This window comes from Euleptes europaea, chromosome 3, assembly GCF_029931775.1.
Source record: "Euleptes europaea isolate rEulEur1 chromosome 3, rEulEur1.hap1, whole genome shotgun sequence".
NCBI classification, from domain to species: Eukaryota; Metazoa; Chordata; class Lepidosauria; order Squamata; family Sphaerodactylidae; genus Euleptes; species Euleptes europaea.
The window spans coordinates 58,595,376-58,616,257 of record NC_079314.1 but is presented as its reverse complement, the minus strand read 5'-3'; the positions used below and the strand labels follow the sequence as shown (position 1 = coordinate 58,616,257).

The window sequence follows — 20,882 nt, the reverse complement described above, 5'->3', positions numbered from 1 at the left end:
CCAAGTGACAAAGTGTGCATCATTTGCTTTCCAGCCTTTGTAGCATGAAGGGTTTGTGTTGGCAGTCACAAATGACTGGAGGCCGTTTCACAATTTATGTTGCAATCACATTTGCAGCGTGTACAATGGCATTTTCAGCAGCGAACTCTGTACAGCCTGAAGGGGAGCAGAAAACACACATTGGATAGGGGGAAGGGAGCTGAAATGGGAGGCATCTGGCTGCTGCTACTTGATTCATGCCGACTGTTGGATTATAAAAGACATTTAGATCAGTTGTGGTCCCAATAACCATGGAATACGCTATCCAAGGACAGCCACATCAACTTGAACCTGTCATCTTTTTGTGAGGGGAGTTTTTATCAGACCATGTGCCCCTACTGTTTGAAGGACTGGTGACTACAAAAGAAAAGCTGCTGTAGCTTGGGAATTCCCATGCAAGGAAAGCCACCTTGGCACATAAATAGCAGCTTTCCCCCATATGCATAAAACTGGTTCTTTTTACAAGGGCTTTTGCTGATCATGCCGCTAACCTGTAATTATGGGTTGGTCTCTGATGGTTTTAATGGTGTTGCTGCCAAATCCATACTGTCTATTGGCCTTGTGTGTATTTTGTAATGGAAATATAGTGCAACCCTGTAAAATCTCCTGTACCTCTTGGTGGCTTTTGATACCATTGATCATGGTATTCTTCTGGATTGTCTTTTAGAACTGGGAGGCACTGTTCTGCAATCCCTGTCCTACTTTGAGGGTAAGTTGTAGAGTGTGGTGCTGGGGGACTACTGCTCTGCCCCTTGGCCTCTGGGGTTCCCTGAGGTTCCATCTTGTCCCTCATGCTTTTCAATATCCATGTGAAGCCACTGGGAGAGGTCATCAGAAAGTTTGGGCTGAGTTGCCACTAATATGAAGATGACACTTATCTCTATCTCACACGACCAGCAGATCCCCAGGGAGGCTGTGGAAACCGTGAGCAGGTGCCTGGGGGCAGCTTTAAAATGGATGAGAGCTAACAAGCTGAAACTTAATCCCCAAAAAATGGAGGTCCCTATTGGTTTGGGACCAACATACCTTCTGCCTTCTCCCCAATGAACCTACCCGTTCAGTCATCTTCGGAGGCCCTGCTTCGTTTGCCCCTGCCATCTGAGGATATATGGGTGGCAACCCAAGAAAGGGCTTTTTCAGCCATGGCACCAAAACTTTGGAACTCCCTCCCCAGGGAGATCTATCTATCCCCCTCTATTGGTGTCTTCTGCACCCAATAACTATTATTGACCCTCCTGACATTGTTTGTTTATATGTTTTATTGAATTATTTTATAATTTTCAATGTTTTAAATTGTTTAAATATTTTAATGTTTTTATGTGTACCGCCTTGGGGACTATGATCGGGTGGAAAAGCAGCATAAAATGTTTTAAATAGATCAATAAATAAAATAAACTTGTTAGTTACCACAAGACATTTCCTAAAATAAAAGGACATTAGAAGAGTGAGTTTCAAAGTTTTCATTGAATTCTTTTGTCCAACAGACATTTATCTCACCCACTACCGTATAAACTTGAGTATAAGCCAAGTTTTTTAGCCATGATTTTTGGCTTAAAAAACTCACCTCGGCTTATGTTCAGGTCAATATGGTAATTCGCCGGCCGGGCCCTCTCCCAGCGCGCTCCCGCCGGTGCGCTGTCCTGCCTTCTCCCCCCCACCCCACCGTGCCTTCTGCACGGCGGCGGCGGTTTCTTCCCCCCCCACCCCACGCGATCGCGCCTTCTGCACGGCGGCGGCGGTTTCTCCCCCCCCGATCGCACCTTTTGCGCGATCACGCCTTTTGCGCGGCGGCGGTTTCTTCACCCCCCACCCCGCCTTCTGCTGGGCGGCGGTGGTTTCTTCCCACCCCCACCCCCCACCTCACCCGGGCCGGTCCTCCCGCTTGCCAGCTGACCCTGCAGGGCCTCCTGCACGCAGGGAGGGGGCCGCTGCTGCCGCCACCGCCTGCCTGCGCCTGTAGCCCAGTCAGGTAAGCCTGCGGGGGGGAGGGGGTGCATTTCCCCCTCGGCTTTTACGTGGGTGCCTAATTTTTTTCCCATTTTTGGAGTGAAATTAGGCACCTCGGCTTATACGCGGGTCGGCTTATACCCGAGTTTATACGGTAGTTCTGTATTCTGACAACATTACCACCAGTCATTCCTGCCCCCCATTCCCATATTTAGCATTAGAAATATGGCAATCAACAAGGTGCCCACATTACCTAAGTCCATTGTGACACTTTTAAAACCTTGAGACAGGCAAGGTTCCCTGAAGATACCGTTTTAGGGTTAAGCTTACCTTGTTTCTGCAGTTAGAGTGAGAACATTATTCAGATAGTCCCTCATCCAGGCCGAAACTCCTAAAACTGTGATGGACATCAACTGGGGGGAAAAAGCAGGGATTTTATTTAGCAAACACTTCTCATTTAGAGCAGCTTGGTTATTAAAACAGCTTTATCAGCAGTGTGCCTTTACGCAGAATATTTTTTTTGTACTTAGTGCTGCAAGCAGATGTATTACCAAAGCATTACTTCTCTAAACACAGCAATCTGCTCCTCTCCAATTTACTAATACCTTGGAAGAGCACATTTCTCAATGGGGTGATTTCAGTATTGACTGTGCTCCTCAAAACTGTACTCCTCAGAGAGAGCATAAGCCTTGAGGTTTTATTTTCTGCTTGCTATAAGATTAATAATTCCTGCAGAGATTTCATAATAGAAATCCACAAGCCACCATGACACAAAAAGCTAGTAATGTGTGAAAGAAAACATGGTACCATTGTATAAACAATTACCAGATTACTGGTACAAAAGAAAAAGTAGCTTTTACAAGCTGGTAAATAAAACACTTGTGTAGTTATGGCAGAACACACAGCCCACTCAGGCATGAATTAAGATATATTTAATGAGATCCATTATAGTTGCTTATTTAAAAAACAAACTTTTGACCAGTGCCTGGTGTTGTATTCAGACATGGGTGATCAAAGTAAAAATGAAAATAAATGAGATTGTGAATTTTATCCAGTACAAGGATTTATTACCTTAAACCCCTTGGAAACACATCATATATGTAACACCATTACGTGGTCCCACTGTGTGGATCAAAAAATCTGAAGGAGGGGCTAAGTTAAAAAATTTTGCAAACCCTGGAAAACCTTGTAGTTTAGAGGAAATTCCTAAAACTTAATGTGGATAGTTGAACCCCTGCACAATAGGACAAGCAATATCTACGAAGACATTGTGAAAAGGAACAATGGGACTTCCTGACAGCCAATATCTCATAAGAATACCTCACAGCATCTTGACCACCATTTTGGTAGTCTACACAACTCAACAAAAGTCTGAGATGAGGTGCAGAAAGGGGAAGTATTAGTGGAGAGAAAGAACATGGGACCTGAGAATGGGAAGGGGAGGAAAGCTAGAGAGAAGGAAAAGCAGTACCCAAGGATAGAGAGTTGAGGGGTCAGGAAATCATGAAGAGGGGTCAGGAAATCATGAAGAGGGACAGAAGAGTAAGGCAGCCATATAGTAGAGGCTGAAAGGAAAGGAGAGCACTGTCATGAGGGAAGCAGCACTCAATAAGAGAGGTGAGGGGGAAAGGAGGTGGAGAAGGGAAGGAAGAAACTGGAAACTAAGGAAGTGAGACAGCTATGGTTGGTGGTGGGAAGGAGAGCTGGAGAAAGTATGGAGGAAAGAGTAGGAAAAGCACAAGTCAGCAAGGAGAAGCAGACACAGTGGAGGCAGGGGAACTGAGGAGAATGACCAGTCTCTGCCCCATGAGTCCTCCTGGGTTCTGTTTTGCAATGTATAAAAAAAACCATAAAAAACACTTAATTATTACACAAGGACACAACCAGTATCAAACTCAGTCAACAAATGCTAGTCCAAACAAAAAAGACAATCTACCACTTCAAGAAGAAAGCCAAGTTTTCACAATCTACGGATAGAAGGAACTGTCGCAAAATAACTACCTGTATCCTCATCATTCAGCTTTTATCCACTAAAAACGTAATCTAAAGGGCATTATGAATTTATACTCGAGTCAAGCCCATTGGGTACAACAAACTGAAGGTTATTATTGCCAGTGATTAGCATAATTTAGATTTTATCAATCTGTAGAAGACCAGACAGCTATAACACTTCAGTACTGCAATCCTATGAAGAGGGAGTCCAGCCTAAGCCCATGGATTTCTGCTGGTTTAGAAATCCTGACAGCCAATATCTCAATATGTCCAGTTCTGCATTAAGATTTCACTACTAACTCCCTAACCATTTTTAAGGAGTGAGGCCTGGGCTGCAAGAATGCACACTCCTCTCTCATGCATGTTTATCTTAATAACATGTCTGGAAATGTTGATGTCATGGAGAAAATGTGTTTTTTCTTTCTCCTTAAAAAATATTTCTTCTCATTAAAAACCCCACAGAAGTTTCAAGAAAAATTACAATATATGCAACCTTTGCTTTTCTACTAAACATAAATTTCTATCTTTAACAACATAAAGTGCATTATTCATGAATTACTTAGCATATAAAATTGTATTGTGTGGCACACTGATAGAATTTAAAATCACAGATTTTTCTACCAAATATATTATTTTCTACTTAGTTTTGTGCCAGCAAATTGCTAGTATACTAAATCTTTGAGAGAGGTGCAAACCTGCTACTTTAATTTTTGTCTTCTGAGAGGTAGAAAAAAAATAAAAGTTTGAAATTAGAAAACGAGTAAACAATAGTAAACAAATAAAATGAGTGATTTGAATCGAAAGAGTCTCATGTAGCCAACCAGCATATCTGGATGTCAAGTGAAACTCAGTCATGTTGAAAACACTTTTTAATAACAAGTGGGGACCCATAGGATTTGTGGACAGGGAATCCCATTCCCCACACACACACACAAACTCATAATTGCTCAGAGGGACAGCCACTTGCCACCCACCCTGCCTGACTTTAGATAAGGATATATACAGCTGAGTATTGCCAGCATACTGATCACAACCAGCCCCCAAACGACAAACGATTTGTCCTAAGGGCTTTGCATAGAGATTTAAAAGCATGGGGGATAGAACTGAGCCCTGTGGAAACCCACAAGATAGGTCCCTCACCAGTAACAACTGGTTTCCAATAGCAACCCTCTGAGTCCAATCCATGAGGAATGATTTTAACCAGTTTAAGGCATATCTTCTGATACCCACTTCTACATATACAAAGGAATTATCATAATCTAATGCTTTAAATTGTTTTACATGAAAAATCTTTGAGCTACATGTATTGAATGAATAAAACCTTGTCTTAAAAAGCACTTCATTCCAAAAGAGGAAATATTTCATCTGAGGGTTTTTTTTAGTGCTTCATCAAATATGCCAATTTTTTCATAGAAGAAAGATTTTATTTTTTAAAAAATCCTTGAATTTTTAAAGATTGAAATCAATTACAAACAGCAGATTAAGGTGCAGAGAGAATGCTAACAGAGAAAAAAAATCTAGAAGGTTAGAGAGCTGGTCAGAAAATCCTGGTCAGCCTGACATATGTGAGCCACTGACTGAAAAACAAGAATCTACTAATACTACTTGTTTAGCTTCTACGGACTGTGCACATAAAACCACTATCTGCCTATTTATATAATCCAGATATCTTTTGGTTAATCTTTTGCAGTTCCCCTGCTCTGCCTTAAGGGAAAGACACACACAGATCTTTTACTTCCTTTGAGGTGCTATTCTAAGTAGAGTTGTATTTTTCTAAGCCATTGACTTAAATGGACTTAGAAGAGTGTAACTCTGCTTAGGATGACACCACTACTCAGCAGTTAACTGCCTCATACTTCATGACTGTATACATTTCAAATGTAGCTTGTAATCACTCCGAGAACGCTTCTAAAAATACCACCTGTATCTCAATCAGCAGTACTTGATTATATGCTATATTCGCTGGAAAATCAAATTTCAAAAGAAAATTGAATTGATGGATGGACAATTACTACATTCCATAAGGAACTCAATGCAAGGCAGAATTTGGTATATTTGTAGCTGGAATGTCAGAAGAGCCAGAGAACAGCTGCTACGGCAGCATGTCTCCTTGGTATGCAATAAGGTTTCAGCTAGGAAATCTGCAAGCATTCCGGATAGTATTTAGTCAATAAAGTGCTCACCCAATTTGCACACTCCTCAGTCACTCCTTTTCCAAGGAACAGAAGACAGAAAAAGTAGCATTTAGTAGCATTTAGAATTCTACTCAAAAAGAACTATTCACTTCCCAATGGACAAGTTGGTGAAACTTTATTTTGTCTGCTACTATAGGAGACTGTTGAATTAACAATCTGAGGACCGGTTCATATAGACATATACATTTCTTGGGCTGCATCCCCACATTGCTATATATTACACCAGTTGCATGATATAGGAATAGTTTGCAACTGGATTTTCCCTTGAGGACAAGCTAATCCAATTGTAAATTACTGCTATATCACAATGATTGTGCAATATATAACAATGTGTATACAGCTTTGATCACTGTTCACAACTGAACATGGAAACTGCCTCCATTGAAAAGGATGGGCTCTGAAGAGAGACAAAACCTCTGTCTGTGGGGTTTGATGGCTTTTTCACATGATCTAGTCACCAAATGACATTGCAGTCTTTGAGCGATAAACATGCATGCATGAACAGAACCTTTATCACAGCCATTCGGGACAGTTTACAAACAACCAATCTATAATAAATGAGATGAAATATCAAACTGAAATGTTCATACCTATTTCCAGATTATATATTATACTTCAGGCCTCAGTGATATGCTACGCATACTATAATCTCCTAAATCATAAAGGGGAAGATAATTTACTCATACCAAAATTCTCTCATTTCCTTAGAATCCGTCTCTTGAAGCTTGTGTGGTACATTTATTTTGATACACCAGCTAATTATCAATGACAACTGGCCCCATGACTGCCAGAAAAGCATACTGGCTTGGTCACATTCCGAGAAATCACACATGTGTCTCAGGGAGCTCTGCCCCACCCACTGTGGCTTCCAACCCAATAGCCTTCCTATGTACCTAATGCACAAACAATTGGTTGTGTCCAAAAAAACAGATACCATAAAAAACATTTCTGCCCTGAGAGTAATTCTGTTATTGTCCCAGTCACCTTGAGTAATTAACAAACACATTCAAAGCTAATTTCCCCATTGGCTTGACCCAACTCTGTAAGTGATATTCAATCGAGGTCTTGTTGGCCAAAACCCCCAAAATATCCTTTCAAAAATATCCTTTCTCCATGGAGACGGGAATCACAAATCATTATCCAAGAGAAATGCTATCCATCATGTGGCATATACAGATGCAAGGACGAGGATGCTGATTTCTATTTTAGTACTTTTTTAGAAGGTGGTTAGTTTTGACAATCCAATACTTATAAAATTGACTGGACTCCAAGAAGGAAAAGAAGGAACACATAAGATGATACATGTACTTTCCATGCAGCGTTAATCTTATGCAAACAGGTGGGGGCTCTCAGAGACTTGCAGGGGCATCTCATTTCCCCCTCCCCCACTATTTCATCTTTACCTTTGCTGAAAATCCCCATAGCATCTTCCCTTTTCCTTTTTCATTCTCTCCTTCCCATCCCCCAGTCAATCTACCTTTTTCTGCCCCCTTGTCTTCAGCTTCCCCTCCTTCCTTCCCCCTGGCAGCCTCTACCCAGGAAAATCAGTTGGTCCAAGCCTTGCAGAAAAAAGATTTCTTTCCAACTTTTAGATTTGGATTGGTCCATAGTGTTAATTTAGCATATGAAAATGGACGAAACTGATATTGTCATGCCATTAAACATTATATTATATTAAGTCGCAGAAACTGTAGGAGGAAGGGAGTCCACTCTAGCATAAGTAGACCCAATGCATTCCACTTAGAGAAGGGTGCCAGAAAAGAAGCCTCCAAAAGAGGCTAAGATGGATGGTCCAACTGCAAGGAGTGATCCCAATAATTAGTACAAATTAACAAGTATGCCTGAAGATGTAAACTAAGATCAGGGAAACCAAAACCTCCTTCACTGAATGGAAGTTGCATCCTATCTAAAAAAAATCCGAGGTGGTGAGGAACCCTATATAAATTTCCAAACTGGTTGGTAATACTGTTGTGGTTGCCTCGCAATGGCCACCGAGAGCATTTGTTTCTTAAAGCTACAAGCGTTGCTTGTATAATTTGAAGGTTTTAACCCTCCAATTATTACTTTTTAAGATTTCAGATTTTTCTGCAAACCTGGGGCTTTTGCCAGGTTTATAAAAAGATCTACCAAGAACAGAAAGATCTGTTCATAGCTCTAATCTACAGAAATATCCCCAAATTTGGCCATGTTGAGAATTAGATATAGTAATATTAAGAAATCACTTAAGACACAGTCAGGGAGCAAGCATGGGAAGACTTCACACCCAAACAGTAAGGATAAAAGTCATACACTGAGAGAACTGGATCTCCTAAGTAGTCTCACCAGTGATTCCAGTTGTAGGGAAGACTTAGTGATTACTATCAGTAAAGCAAGTCTGTGAAAAATTTGATGAGGTAATTTTAGTCAGAACTCAGAAGCTCCTGTATAAGAGGCAGAGATCAAACTGCCTCAGTTAAGCAAGTTCAACTTATAGCAGCAGCATGGGACTCATATGTTTTTCTTGTTCCTTCTCTTAACTCTTCTTCCAAACCAACTGCAATAATAAGATAATGCCATCCAGATACTAGAACTAGGAATTCCTGTTGTTCAAGAATTAGTGTTCCTATTAGTTTTAAACAAAGGGTTCTAAAATTATGTGGCACATACAAGTGCCATAGAAAATATTTTGTTCAAGCTCCCCAAATCTTTTTTGATACAGGAAAAGGAGATACAAGTTTTATCTCAGCTTTTTTATCCAAACATGTTTTGTTTTGGAAGGAAGGAAGAAAGGAAGGGGAAATAGATACAGTCCTAGACAGCAACCATGACCAAAAAAACAAAATGGCACATTTGTCAGGAGAATCTTGAAAGGGAAGAAAAAGCAAGTCAGGGATATATGCTTCAATGGCAGACATGTATCATTTTCACACATTACAAGCTACACCCAGTTTTCAATGCTTTCCCCATGGGAAGTTCATAATGTTCAAAGCAAGCCTTACTTTGAAATAACAATTAAATGGCCAGGGCACCTCCAGATAAACGTACTTAGAACTGGTATGGTATATCAGTTGCAACACTGAACTAGGAGAACGAGGTTCAAGTCCTCCACTCAGCTTTGAATCTTGCTGGGTACCTTTGGGCCAGACACACACACTTGTCCTAGCCTACCTCACAGGGCCGTTGTAAGGATAAAAGCAAAAAGACTATAATATATTCTACCCTGTGTTTGTTTATTTGAAACATTTCTATGATGCCTTTCCACCCAAAAGAGCTCTTTAAAAAAACAAGCAAAAAAATTCCCCGGCCTCCTTTCCCCAGAAAGAGGAAAATTCCACTGCTGAGCTGGCCACCACAACTTCCCCAGTGAAGCAGTACCAACTCCTCTTCACCATCAAAATCTCTACAGCACTCTGTGTCCTCCCTAGACTGTGCTGAAATAAAACTCACAGGCCTTGCTCTAGGCGGGCACCTTCTTTTAATATAATTAACACCAACCTGGTATCTCTTTGCATTATGGATGGCCAAAGATAGATATGTGTAAAGAATACTCTGGGTAATACCCCACACGTATACACAGAAAGAAACAGCCTGGTTATTGCCCAAAGACTACACATAAGTGGAAGCCATCTGGCATCTGGATTATATATTCAATATGCACTTTTGGCTTTTGACTGCAGGGGGAAAAAAACATCGGCCCACACAGCATCTGTGCTTCTAATGTAATTTGTTCTTCTCAACACTTCCTCCTACTGAATTTTGAAGATTTCCAGATGAATCTCTCTTGTCTGTATCTACGGATTCCAAAGGACGCACTCCACAATTACACAGAAGTTATGTTGGTTTCCAAGACAAAATAAGGATTGTCTAGCCTCCCTCTTTCCCCTTAGTATGCAAAATTAAAACAGGCATTCAATAAAATTAGGAGCAGGGACTTCTACACCAAAATTAACCTTTACTGCATTATGTCTGCATTAAACAAATACAAGCTTTCCCCCTCAGATTGTGTCAATAAATCAGGAACACAAATTCCCACTGGCTTTCTCACACAGATTTGCTCCTTTATAATATGTGCTCAGCCTGGTTATGCCAGAATGCTTGTACTGTATTACAAACACTTGGCCATGGTCCATTAGTGCTGATACTCCTGAAGAGATCGACACAAACAGGGCCTTTCATGTGTTCTTTTATGAGCAGGGGAACACTCCAAACGCAACAGGGAATTTCCCATTAATAGGCAGAGCATTTCCCATCACAGAACAGAAGAGGAAGCCCCTGTTCGTACAAGACTTCAGATCACATCCCTTGGGTGCAGTCCAGCAAATCTTTAAAATCTATTAGCCCTTCACCCAATCAAAACACACAGGCTAGTCAACGCGCTCAGAAAAATCACATGGTACAGTCCTACTAGAACTATACCAGTTCAGACTTGAGCTGGAGGCACAACATTTTAACACTCCCATAATAAAATACCAAACACAAAAAGGGTGCACTAGAACCTTTCACATTAGAGTAATTTCTAAATGCATTGAGGGTTTTTTTGTTTTGTTTTGTTTTTTTACATTGGAGCAATAAATGTAAACTTCCCACTTGCGGTATACAGTCCAAGAAGAAATCATATGTGATTTTGCTGAACAGCTCTAGTTCCCTCTGAAATCAGTAGTCAAACACAGTTAAATGTTAGACAGTGCAATCGTAAGCACAGTTTCACCCTTCTAAACTCACTGACGTCAATGTATTTAGAAGGGTTTAGTTCTGTTTAGGATTGCACTGCAAGTCCCAATGGTATTAGGGAGAGGAACTTGCACAGCTAGCTTTCTCAGGATCTGTGTCAACTTAGCACAACACAATGAAGAAAAATTGCAAGGAGAACTTAAAGTTATTGGAAACTGACATTCCTGTTTTATATGCATCTTTTTCCCCCATAACTAACAACACTCAGAATGCACCAGTACAAAACTGCTGCCATGAGATGGGGGTCAATTACAAAACAGCCTCCATGGGGGACAATCACAAAAGGCTGGAAGGCTCCCAAGTCACGTATCCTCCCACATGGGCATCTTGTTTCTGAATGAGTGCTTCTCTCAGTATAACGGGGAAATAATAGGGGTAGGATCTACCACAATGACTCCTGGGGTCTTCTGAAAAATATCCTGTTCCAGTTGGGTGGAGGAAAGCCAGGATTGGCTCTTTCCTTTGGGGAAGAAGCAAGTGGCCACCAAGAGACACATCAGCAGGCACCATAGTAACCACAGGTGCCATACTGGAGATCCCTGTACTAGTCCAAGGTAACCATATGACATGCGAGCATGGGATGTTGTTTTTAAAATCAATGACTTGTGGCATTGGAAATGCCAATATATTAATACTAAGATCCCAAGTTCTCTCTGCAGATATCAGTTGTGGTGCATTATAAACATAACAGTAACCAATTCAACATTTTCTACTTGTTACAGATGGCTGCCCAAATCACTTCTGGTTTCATTTTAAACCATCAGGATGTTATATAGTCATCACCATGAAATTGCTACTTTAAAATTTCACTGGATGCGCCAACTATCATGATTGCCGGGAAAATAAGTGATGAAGCCATGCAGACTGACATTTAGAACTCAAGCTACATTTGCTCAATTTAAATTAGGTATTTACCTAATTGCACAGAAAAGAAGCAGGCACTTAAAGCTACAGAGTTAATTGTTAATATAGACATGACCAAAACACAGTGTTATGTGACCTAAATGAAAACATCCAAGTTTTTTTTTTCCTAGCCAGGGTCTTTAAAAACCTGCAGACAACAGTTAAATCAGGTATTTCAGAACATACATTTTCTCATTATAACCAACACTGTGAATTGGTCAGAAGCCAGTGTAATTGCAGAGCCAGCATGGTGTAGTAGTTAAGAGCGGTGGTTAGAAGTGGTGAATGCTAATCTGGAGAACTGGGTTTGATTCCCCACTTCTCCACATAAGTGGTGGACTCTAATCTAGTGAATCAGGTTGGTTTCCCCACTCCCATACATGAAGCCAGCTGGGTGACCTTGGGCTAGCCACAGCTCTCTTAGAGCTCTCTCAGCCCCACCTACCTCACAGGGTGTCTCTTGTGGGGAGGGGAAGGGAAGGTGATTGTAAACCGGTTTGATTCTTCCTTAGAGAAAGTCAGCATATAAAAACCAACTCTTCTTCTGTAGGATTGTGGGGTCACATGGTCCCAGTAACTGGCCGACAAGCAGTCTAGCTGCAGCATTCTGCACTAGCTGCAGACTCCGAATACTCTTCAAGGGTAGTCCCAAGTAGAGCACATTGCAATAGTCCAGATGTAACTTAAGGCATACCGTATATACTGCGTATAAGCCGAGTTTTTCAGGCGCCTTCCTCCGGCCGGCAGGGGCCTTCCCGCCCAGGCAGGAGGCCCCCGCCGGCTGCGCCGCCACCGCCCACGTGCCTGGGCGCGTTCCTCCGGCCGGGGGGGACCTTCCCGCCCAGGCAGGAGGCCCCCGCCAGCCACGCCGCCGCCGCCCGCGAGCCTGGGCGCGTTCCTCCGGCCGGGGGGGGGCCTTCCCGCCCAGGCAGGAGGCCCCCGCCGGCCACGCCACCGCCGCCCGCGCGCCTGGGCGCGTTCCTCCGGCCGGGGGGGGCCTTCCCGCCCAGGCAGGAGGCCCCTGCCGGCCACGCCGCCGCCGCCCGCCTGGGCGCGTTCCTCCGGCCGGGGGGGGGCCTCCTGCCAGCCCAGGAAGGCCGCGCCGCCGCCGCCGCCACCCCTTCGCCGCCTTTCCAGGTAAGGGGCTCTTCCCCCTCCCCCCTTGAATGGCACTGGGGGTGGGGTGGGGTGGGGCGGGAGGGCCTGGGAGGCCGGCGGGAGGGCGACCTGGGGCAGGGCCCTGCGCTCTAAAATGGTGGCCGCCATTTTAGAGCGCAGCATTGCCGGTAAAGGGAATTTCTTATTGACCCTCGGCTTATACGCGGGTCAATAAGAAATTCCCTTTTCTGGCCTCAAATTTGGGGGGTCAGCTTATACTCGGGTCGGCTTATACCCGAGTATATACGGTCGATCCCTAGATTAAATGGCAGCCTCACTGATATGAATCCTGAATTCCTGTTCTAGTTTTATCTTGACCAACATCTTGCCCCAATCCTTAAAAAAAAACACATTCTACTTCCTAAATGCAAGATTGTTTTAAAGTTTTATCAATTCCAAAGTTATGCATACAATAAAAGGTCAAGGTAATCTGGTCATTAAAAGTCACAGTAAAATTTCTCGTTTCCTATCTGAATTGCAAGGGAAAGCAGTTTTTATTAATATATTGAAGAAAAACTTTACAGACTGAAAAATGTGCCTAAGGTTTTCAGTACAAACTTTGCACTTTGGAGAATAATTTTTTCCTCTTGGTTTAGTCTGAACTTGCCTTCAAAAAAGAAAAAAGCGGGAGGGGGGAGAATCAACATAAGCCCCTTCTGCACTCACTGAAATCAAGGTTACTACCAGCCAGCTAAATACCTGCCTAGTTAAGCAAGAAAAATGGGACCAACTATAAACGTGTGGACTTGGCAGCTGTGCAGCTCCCCAATGATCAAGTTTTAACCAGTACCAGAAAATCTGCAGCAATTTATGAGGGAATATCACATGGTCCAATTTAGACTTTCATTCCACTGTTAACAAACCTGCCAGGTTGTGTGGCACATCTAAGAAATGAACGAGCATGACATAGAAACTAAAAACACATCAATAAAGCTGGAAGTCCCCAATTCAAATCTGGCCTGTGCCATAAACCCATTAGGTCTCTCTTAGCCTCAGCTTTTATCTGCAAGGTGGGGATAATACAGGCCAACACAGCATGGTGGTTGTCCAGAGTAATGAAATAATAATGTAGATCACCACATTATTACCAGAAGCCAGATGCCACATAATACTTTTTATTAACCAAAATAACACAAACACCTTGGTAGCTCTTATGAGGGTAGAAAGGTGAGGTATAAATGTTATTAGACAGAAAGACAGATAGAAAAACCATTGTCCAAGCTTTCAAGTACTCCAGAACTCTTCATCAGGGCAGATGTTAAAGAGAAAGCCTCTAGCCAGATGACGAGCTCTGGAGAACTTGAAAATGTGCACAATCTTTTGTGTTATTTTGGTTGGCCTTGATAAAAGGTACTATGTTGCATCTGTTTTTAAAACAATAAAAGTGTGTGAAAAGCTAAGGTTATATATACTAAGGATTACAATTAAGACAGAAATTAGCAGGCATGAAAAGTAGACACAGTGGCCAGTTGACATTTTGTGGAGGTTTTTCTCCTGCGTGTAATATGGACTATTACCAAAGAGGTTATAGACTTTGGTTTCTTTTTTCTGACCTTCCTGTTCCCCATTCCCACAGTTTACCTGCATGTAGCCTCAGCCCACCAAGTCCTTCTCACTCAGCCAGGCTCACCTCTGATAGCAAAACCCAGTTGGAGAAGAGCATAGGGTTGCCAGATCCCTCTTTGCCATCGGTGGGAGGTTCTTTATTAATAATAATTTTCTTAATTGGAATTTGGATACAATATGGTTCTGTTGGATATATTTATTTATTACAGAGGTCGTTGTACCCTTATGAAAATTGATTAATCAACTGAAGAAGTTGAGGTCGTTGTACCCTTATGAAAATTGATTAATCAACTGAAGAAGCTCTTTCCAGGCGAAACACACTCAAATCCGGAGGTGTTGTCTTGGATTTATTGGACTTTGGACCTTGATGAACACTGTTATTATTACAAGTTTTACACCAGATGGTTTCTGGATCTTCCCGGAACCAGTTCATTTTCTCTAAAGAGGACTCAGTATTGGACTTTGATTTGAACTTGAATTGTACATTTTGTAGTCTCTTTCATTTTGATGTTTATAATACTTTTATTTTTCATTGGTGGGGTAACCTGTGACACCTTGGTTGTGACTGTTTTGATTATATCATTGACAAATGTACAGAATAGTACACCAATACTGAATTATTTTTGAGTAATCATTATAAAATTCAGTTTGATTATTGTTAATTGGAGCTGGTGCTGTTTTTCCCTTTAACCAGTACCTGGAGGTTGGCAACCCTAGAAGAGCATCAGGGGACAATAGTTGAAACATATGGAGGGAGGACAGTCCAGGTTCTTAACTCAGACACTCCACCATCGGCCCTGCATTCCAGGCCACCTTTAAACATAGGGATCTGTCACTATTGCATCAATTTTGGCCCTCATTTGCTAGAAATGTACTGGAAAACTAAGCCAGTTCAAGAACCAGAAAGCAAAGCATGGCAGAAGACTATTTCATCAAAAAACTCAACGCAATGTGTCCCTCTCATACATATTTACACCACAGAGGAACAATGATTTTTCACAGGAAAATTAAAGAAGTCACCCACAGGAGTGACCGACCTTTCAGACTCTTCTGGAGGTTATGGCTTGGTGGTCTAAACATCTGGCTTGGAATCTTTATTCTCAGTGGAACTATCTGTTCAAATTAAGTCAGCCCTGGTTAAATTCAAAAGCTGAACTACACAGTCAATTGGGTTGATATTTTCCAGTCTTAATTTTTTTAAACCTGTGCCATTCTATTGGCTGCTTTGGATATTAAACACAGTCCATCACTGTCCTTTTGCAACAGAAACTGCTTTAGCCTCAGGCAGATCTCTCTTCCTTGCCCCGTGTGCCTTTGCAGAGGCTAAAACTGTGCATATATTGCAGATGTATTGCACATATACACATTTGTCTGTGAGGGCATGTAGGCTTGCAGCTGGGTACAAAACAGTCCCCAATCTCCATGCACAGTTTTCAATACAACTGGTTCTTCAGAAGATGGGAACCATCACACAGTCAAGTATAAAGAGATCTGGGTGCATCCATGGTTCATGGGAATTGCCTGTACTCTAAAATTTCTCAAAAACCAACAGACTCACACAGCAGCAGCCCTCCAGGGTCTTAGGCTGAGGTCTTTCCCATCACCTACTACTTGATCCTTTTTCCACCGGAGATGCCGGGGACTGTGAACATGGGACCGTCCACACACAAAGCAGATTGTTCTCCCATTGACCTATCTGTATCTTGCTCCCAATTAGGGTTGCCAGGCCCCTCTTCACCACTGGTGGGAGGTTTTTGGGGCGGAGCCTGAGGAGGGAAGGGTTTGGGGAGGGAAGGGACTTCAATGCCATAGAGTCCAATTGAAAAAGCGGCCATTTTCTCCAGGTGAACTGATCTCTATCGGCTGAAGATCAGTTGTAGTAGCAGGAGATCTCCAGATAGTACCCAGAGGTTGGCAACCCTTCTCCCAATAATATTCTTTGTTGAATTAAACATAAATTTTAAAGGATCTTGTGGTGTACTGTCACAGCCTTCTTCTATCTTTCTTACTGCCTTTACATGTTAACTGTCTGTTCCTCCTTTCCCAATTGACCTTGCAACATAAACATTTAAAATATAAACACATTGTTGAATGCTATACCGCCCCACAGGCTTACCACCACTACGACCTTAACCATTACTTTTTTTTTTTTTTACATTGGGTTCTAGCATATCATTCAGACTCTAAACCCTAATAGCATTCATTTAGTTTTACAGTGTACCTGTTTAGTCCTGGAATGTGGTAGTTTTATACAGTTCCAGAAAACACTGTAACAATAGGACAGTTAAAAGCCTTCAGGAGCCATAATGAATTCAGATATTCATGAATGGATAGATGAAAGCATGTTTTACATCGGCAGGGATGAATGAATGGCCTGTTCCACAGTATCTCAGAGAGCATCTTCTCCTATATAACATCCCTCTCCTGCATGTGGGGCCATGCTTTGGGTGCCATCTGTTGTGGATGCAAGATCGGCATCCACTAAGAGCAGGGCTTTTTTAGTAGTTGCCCCTATGCTGTTGAATGCAAAGGAGATTCCTTTATCTCTTTTAGGAAATGGACAAAAGGAATCTTGTTTTGATCCTTGTTTTGAGAATTGTTTTGATCCTTGCCAAATGTATCTGGCAGCACTGAAACAGCTTCAGAACAATATAACAACTTAAATGTTCTAGCAACAGGGTTTTTTCTTCCTTTCTCTTTTTCAGGGCAAATGCCATTGAAAATGCTGAGTCCTTTTCCTGAAGAGGAAACCATTCTTTCCTCCAGGAAAGACACAACATCCTCCTAAGAAAATATATTCCAAAGTCAGAGCAATAGTTCATCCTCTTTCCAACACCAGACTGTTACAGATGCTGAAATTTACAATGGCCAAAATTTTAAAAAACCATTCAAGTACTCTATTCCTGACATTAGTCAAATGTGGGTTTACAGGGCATCCGGTGTTTGACCATCCAGAGCAGGCCCTGTGGCCATCTTGAGTAATCCACTGGCAATGCAATCCTATTAAAAATTATTACAGGCAACTCTATATAGGATTGCACTGTGAAAGTCCATTCTTCCATTAATTTGTTTGACAGCCATTGTTCCATTAATTCGTTGTAGAACCATTGTCTCCTTCTGTGTGGTTCAGCTCATTTCTATTCCTGATGCAAGTTGGTTTCTTAAGAAATCCTGTCGCTTCTGCATTAGGTGAGAAAATAAGCCCCAGCGCCCTGTTCCATTTTTTATATGAACCTTGACTTCATATGCCTCACTCACAGAACAACAAATTACAGCCAGCATGCAGGGAACTGATTTTTGTGACTCCCCAGGTACTCCAAAGAGCAAAATTGAATGCATCGCCCGAAGCCTAGCAAAATGTCCACCTCAGTGCCTTGAAAAGCAGTTATATTTGGCGTTAAATTTGAGAATTGCCAATTTTCTCTGGTTTACTAAACACTGCCGAGTACATGGAATGAGAGATCAGAAACCAATGGTATCTTTTATACCACTTTATTTTATAAAACAGGTAATGTATCTTAAAGTCAACTGCCCTCTGAGAAGCTGTTGTAACACGCCTGTAATAGGACAATGAAGCAACTGTTGCTGGCTAGTAGCACCAAGTTTGGGCCTGCCCTGAGGAGACAGCTATCAGGGAAAAAATGACATCTTTAAGAAATACCTTCCCATCAATAGCTGTCTTCTTTTTAGTTAAGTCAGGTACAAGTAATATAAAAACAAAGTAGATAATCTGCTGAGGAGGGTTGATGTGAGCACTCTATGGTTAGTTGAGTTTGTCCATCCACTCTTATAATCCAGTTCAGTACAAACATAACCACAAATTATTACTAGCACATGCCTTATTTGTTATTTATTTAGATGTTTATAACCTGATTTTCTTCACAACACCATTTAAAATACCATTCTCCTCTCCTTCTATTTCTCCTCATAACAATGGGGAAGGGCCGTGGCTCAGTGGTAGAGCATCTGCTTGGCCTGCAGAAGGCCCTAGGTTCGATCGCTGGTGTCACCACTTAACAAGAGGTGTGGGGTCACAGCCCTGTTCACAAGTTACAAAGAATGCATGCACAGTCCATGTACACTGTAAACTTGATTGCTCTTTGTGTATGCATTGAGTTACTTTCATGTTACAGTCATATGTACAGTTGAATATGTAATAGAATCCCCATATTTATCCAGGTACCGGTCCCCAGTTACATCCGTAAAGTCAATGTATGTGGGCTCTTTCTTACTAACAGATGTACCCATGTACAAGCAGGATGTACACAGAATCACTGTAACACAGGCTCAGGTAGCATTTCTTTATTTGTTTTTATTAATTTACTTCATTTATACCCCACCTTTCTCCCTAATGGGACCCAGAGTGGCTTCCACTGTTCTTCTTTCCTCCATTTTCTGCTTACAATATCCCTATGACGTGAGTTCACCTGAGAGTGTGTGACTGGCCCATGGTCACCCAGTAAGCTTCCAAAGGTGATGTGAAAGACACTGGAGAAGCGATACTAATCCTGACTCTGAAAGACCAATAGTCTGACGTGGTATGAGGTAGCTTCAAGTGCACAATATTGTTAGGGGGGTGTGGCTCAGTGGTAGAGCATCTGCTTGGCATGCAGAAGGTCCCAGGTTCAATCCCCGGCATCTCTAGTTAAAAGGACTAGGCGAGTAGGTGATGTGAAAGACCTCTGCCTGACACCCTGGAGAGCCACTGGCAGTCTGAGTAGACAATACTGACTTTGATGGACCAAGGGTCGGATTCAGTAGAAGGCAGCTTCATGTGTTCAAGTTGTCCAGCAAGCCTTTTAAGCAAAGCAGGGATTCATACATGGATCCCCGACATCCTAATATAATACTCTAAGCACTTCACCATACCAGCTCTTTACTTTAACCCTGGTTAAGATCTCAAACAGGGATGCTGGAGAGGGAATGAGGATAGTCAACCACAGCTGATGCAAACCCTGGTTTGCATCCAATCACTGGCTTAGATACTCAGAAGGAATGCTTAGCCATGTAAGCATGTTGTCAGCATTGAACCCATGTGTCAAAGATTGTTTGTTCAACCCATCTAGTTATCCCCTCTATGGTAAACCATGACAGTGATGATGGCATGAGGTAATTCAATACCTTTCATTTTTATCGTGCTGTGATTTTTTGATGTTACTGGGATATGTTGCTACGTCATTGTAGCATTAGCAGTTGAGCATTTGATTAGTGGTTATGGTGTGTTTTATTGTTACTTCGTTATTTTTAATGGATAGGAACACGTTTCTTCTATGTAATCCATCTCCTGGACTATATGAGTTGAGAGGCCAGTGACAGAAATCTCAAATAAATGCTTGTCATTCCAGAATGGCAGCCATTACACAAATTCCATGCAACACATTCCAGCCCTTGCAGAATTCTGATATGCACTATGCAGCCTTTTGCCATTCTATCTGAAGATGCCTTAAAAGGAAAAGGGTTTAAGGACAATGCTTCCGAACTTCTAAAAGAGGGGAAGAAGCCTTGCTGTTGTGATACATCAGTCTGAATTGTTGAAGGACAAAGTGAGAGCCATGCTTTGGTAAAGCACATCAAACAGCTCTTTGAAACAGAAAGGAAAGATCGCCACCCTTGAAGGTGCAGGACTCGAGACCAATCTTAAACATGACTGCACAGAAGGACGTCCCAGGGAATTCAAGGAGCCTTCATTCTTAGTAAGCAACAGTTAGACCTGCAATCTGAAGAGCACAAAGCTTGTCTTCTTGTGCCGGGGGAAAGGAACTTAATTGATGCGCACACACAGACCTTGACAGGCATGACAGTTGAGCACACTAAGGACACCCGTACCCTACAGCAAGAGTTATGAAATCTACGAACAGCATTTGAAAGGGAAGGTCATGCAACAGCATGGAGCATAAAAAAGCGACTTCAAAATAATCTGGAGGGAGGGAGGCTCGGGTATCCCAGCACTGAAAATCTCTGCAAATATCAGAACCATCAAATGCCAAAATAGCGGCTGGGGTGCAACAAACCTTGCACATCAAGCATGCTTCCATGCATACTTGGGTGGTTGTTGTTTTTTCCCTATCAATAGCAACCTTGGAATCATTGGGAGCTGTCACAGTGGGATCCTAAGCTTCAGGAGGGTAGGGAGAGTGCTGCCAAAAGAAGGGAGCAGAAAAGCCTTTGTGCATGGGTAAAAAGCTGCAAGTGGGGCTGCAGAGCCTGATCAGCATTTTTAGCAAAAATAGCAAAACACTGGTGTGTATCCAACTATGCAGTTCTTCCATTAAAATGGCATTTCTGTTTTCAGAAGGGGCAGAGATTTCAGACACACACTCACACACTCACACACTCTACCTGCTCCTGTGCTGTTTCTGCCTCAGGACCCAT

General features: G+C 42.2%; 1 protein-coding gene across 3 annotated transcripts in view; it reads right to left on the bottom strand.

Annotated features, from left to right (window-relative positions):
• The window catches only part of TSPAN12 (tetraspanin 12), a 65,912-nt gene that overhangs the window by 40,651 nt on the left and 4,379 nt on the right, over positions 1 to 20,882 (bottom strand). For 2 of the 3 annotated variants that reach the window (XM_056847153.1, XM_056847154.1), the window contains exon 2: positions 2,317 to 2,399. The exons of the other annotated variant lie outside the window; for it this stretch is intronic. In XM_056847153.1, coding sequence (XP_056703131.1) covers positions 2,317 to 2,399 — 83 coding nt within the window. The remainder of the gene's footprint in view (positions 1 to 2,316; positions 2,400 to 20,882) is intronic. 3 annotated transcript variants of the gene reach the window in all.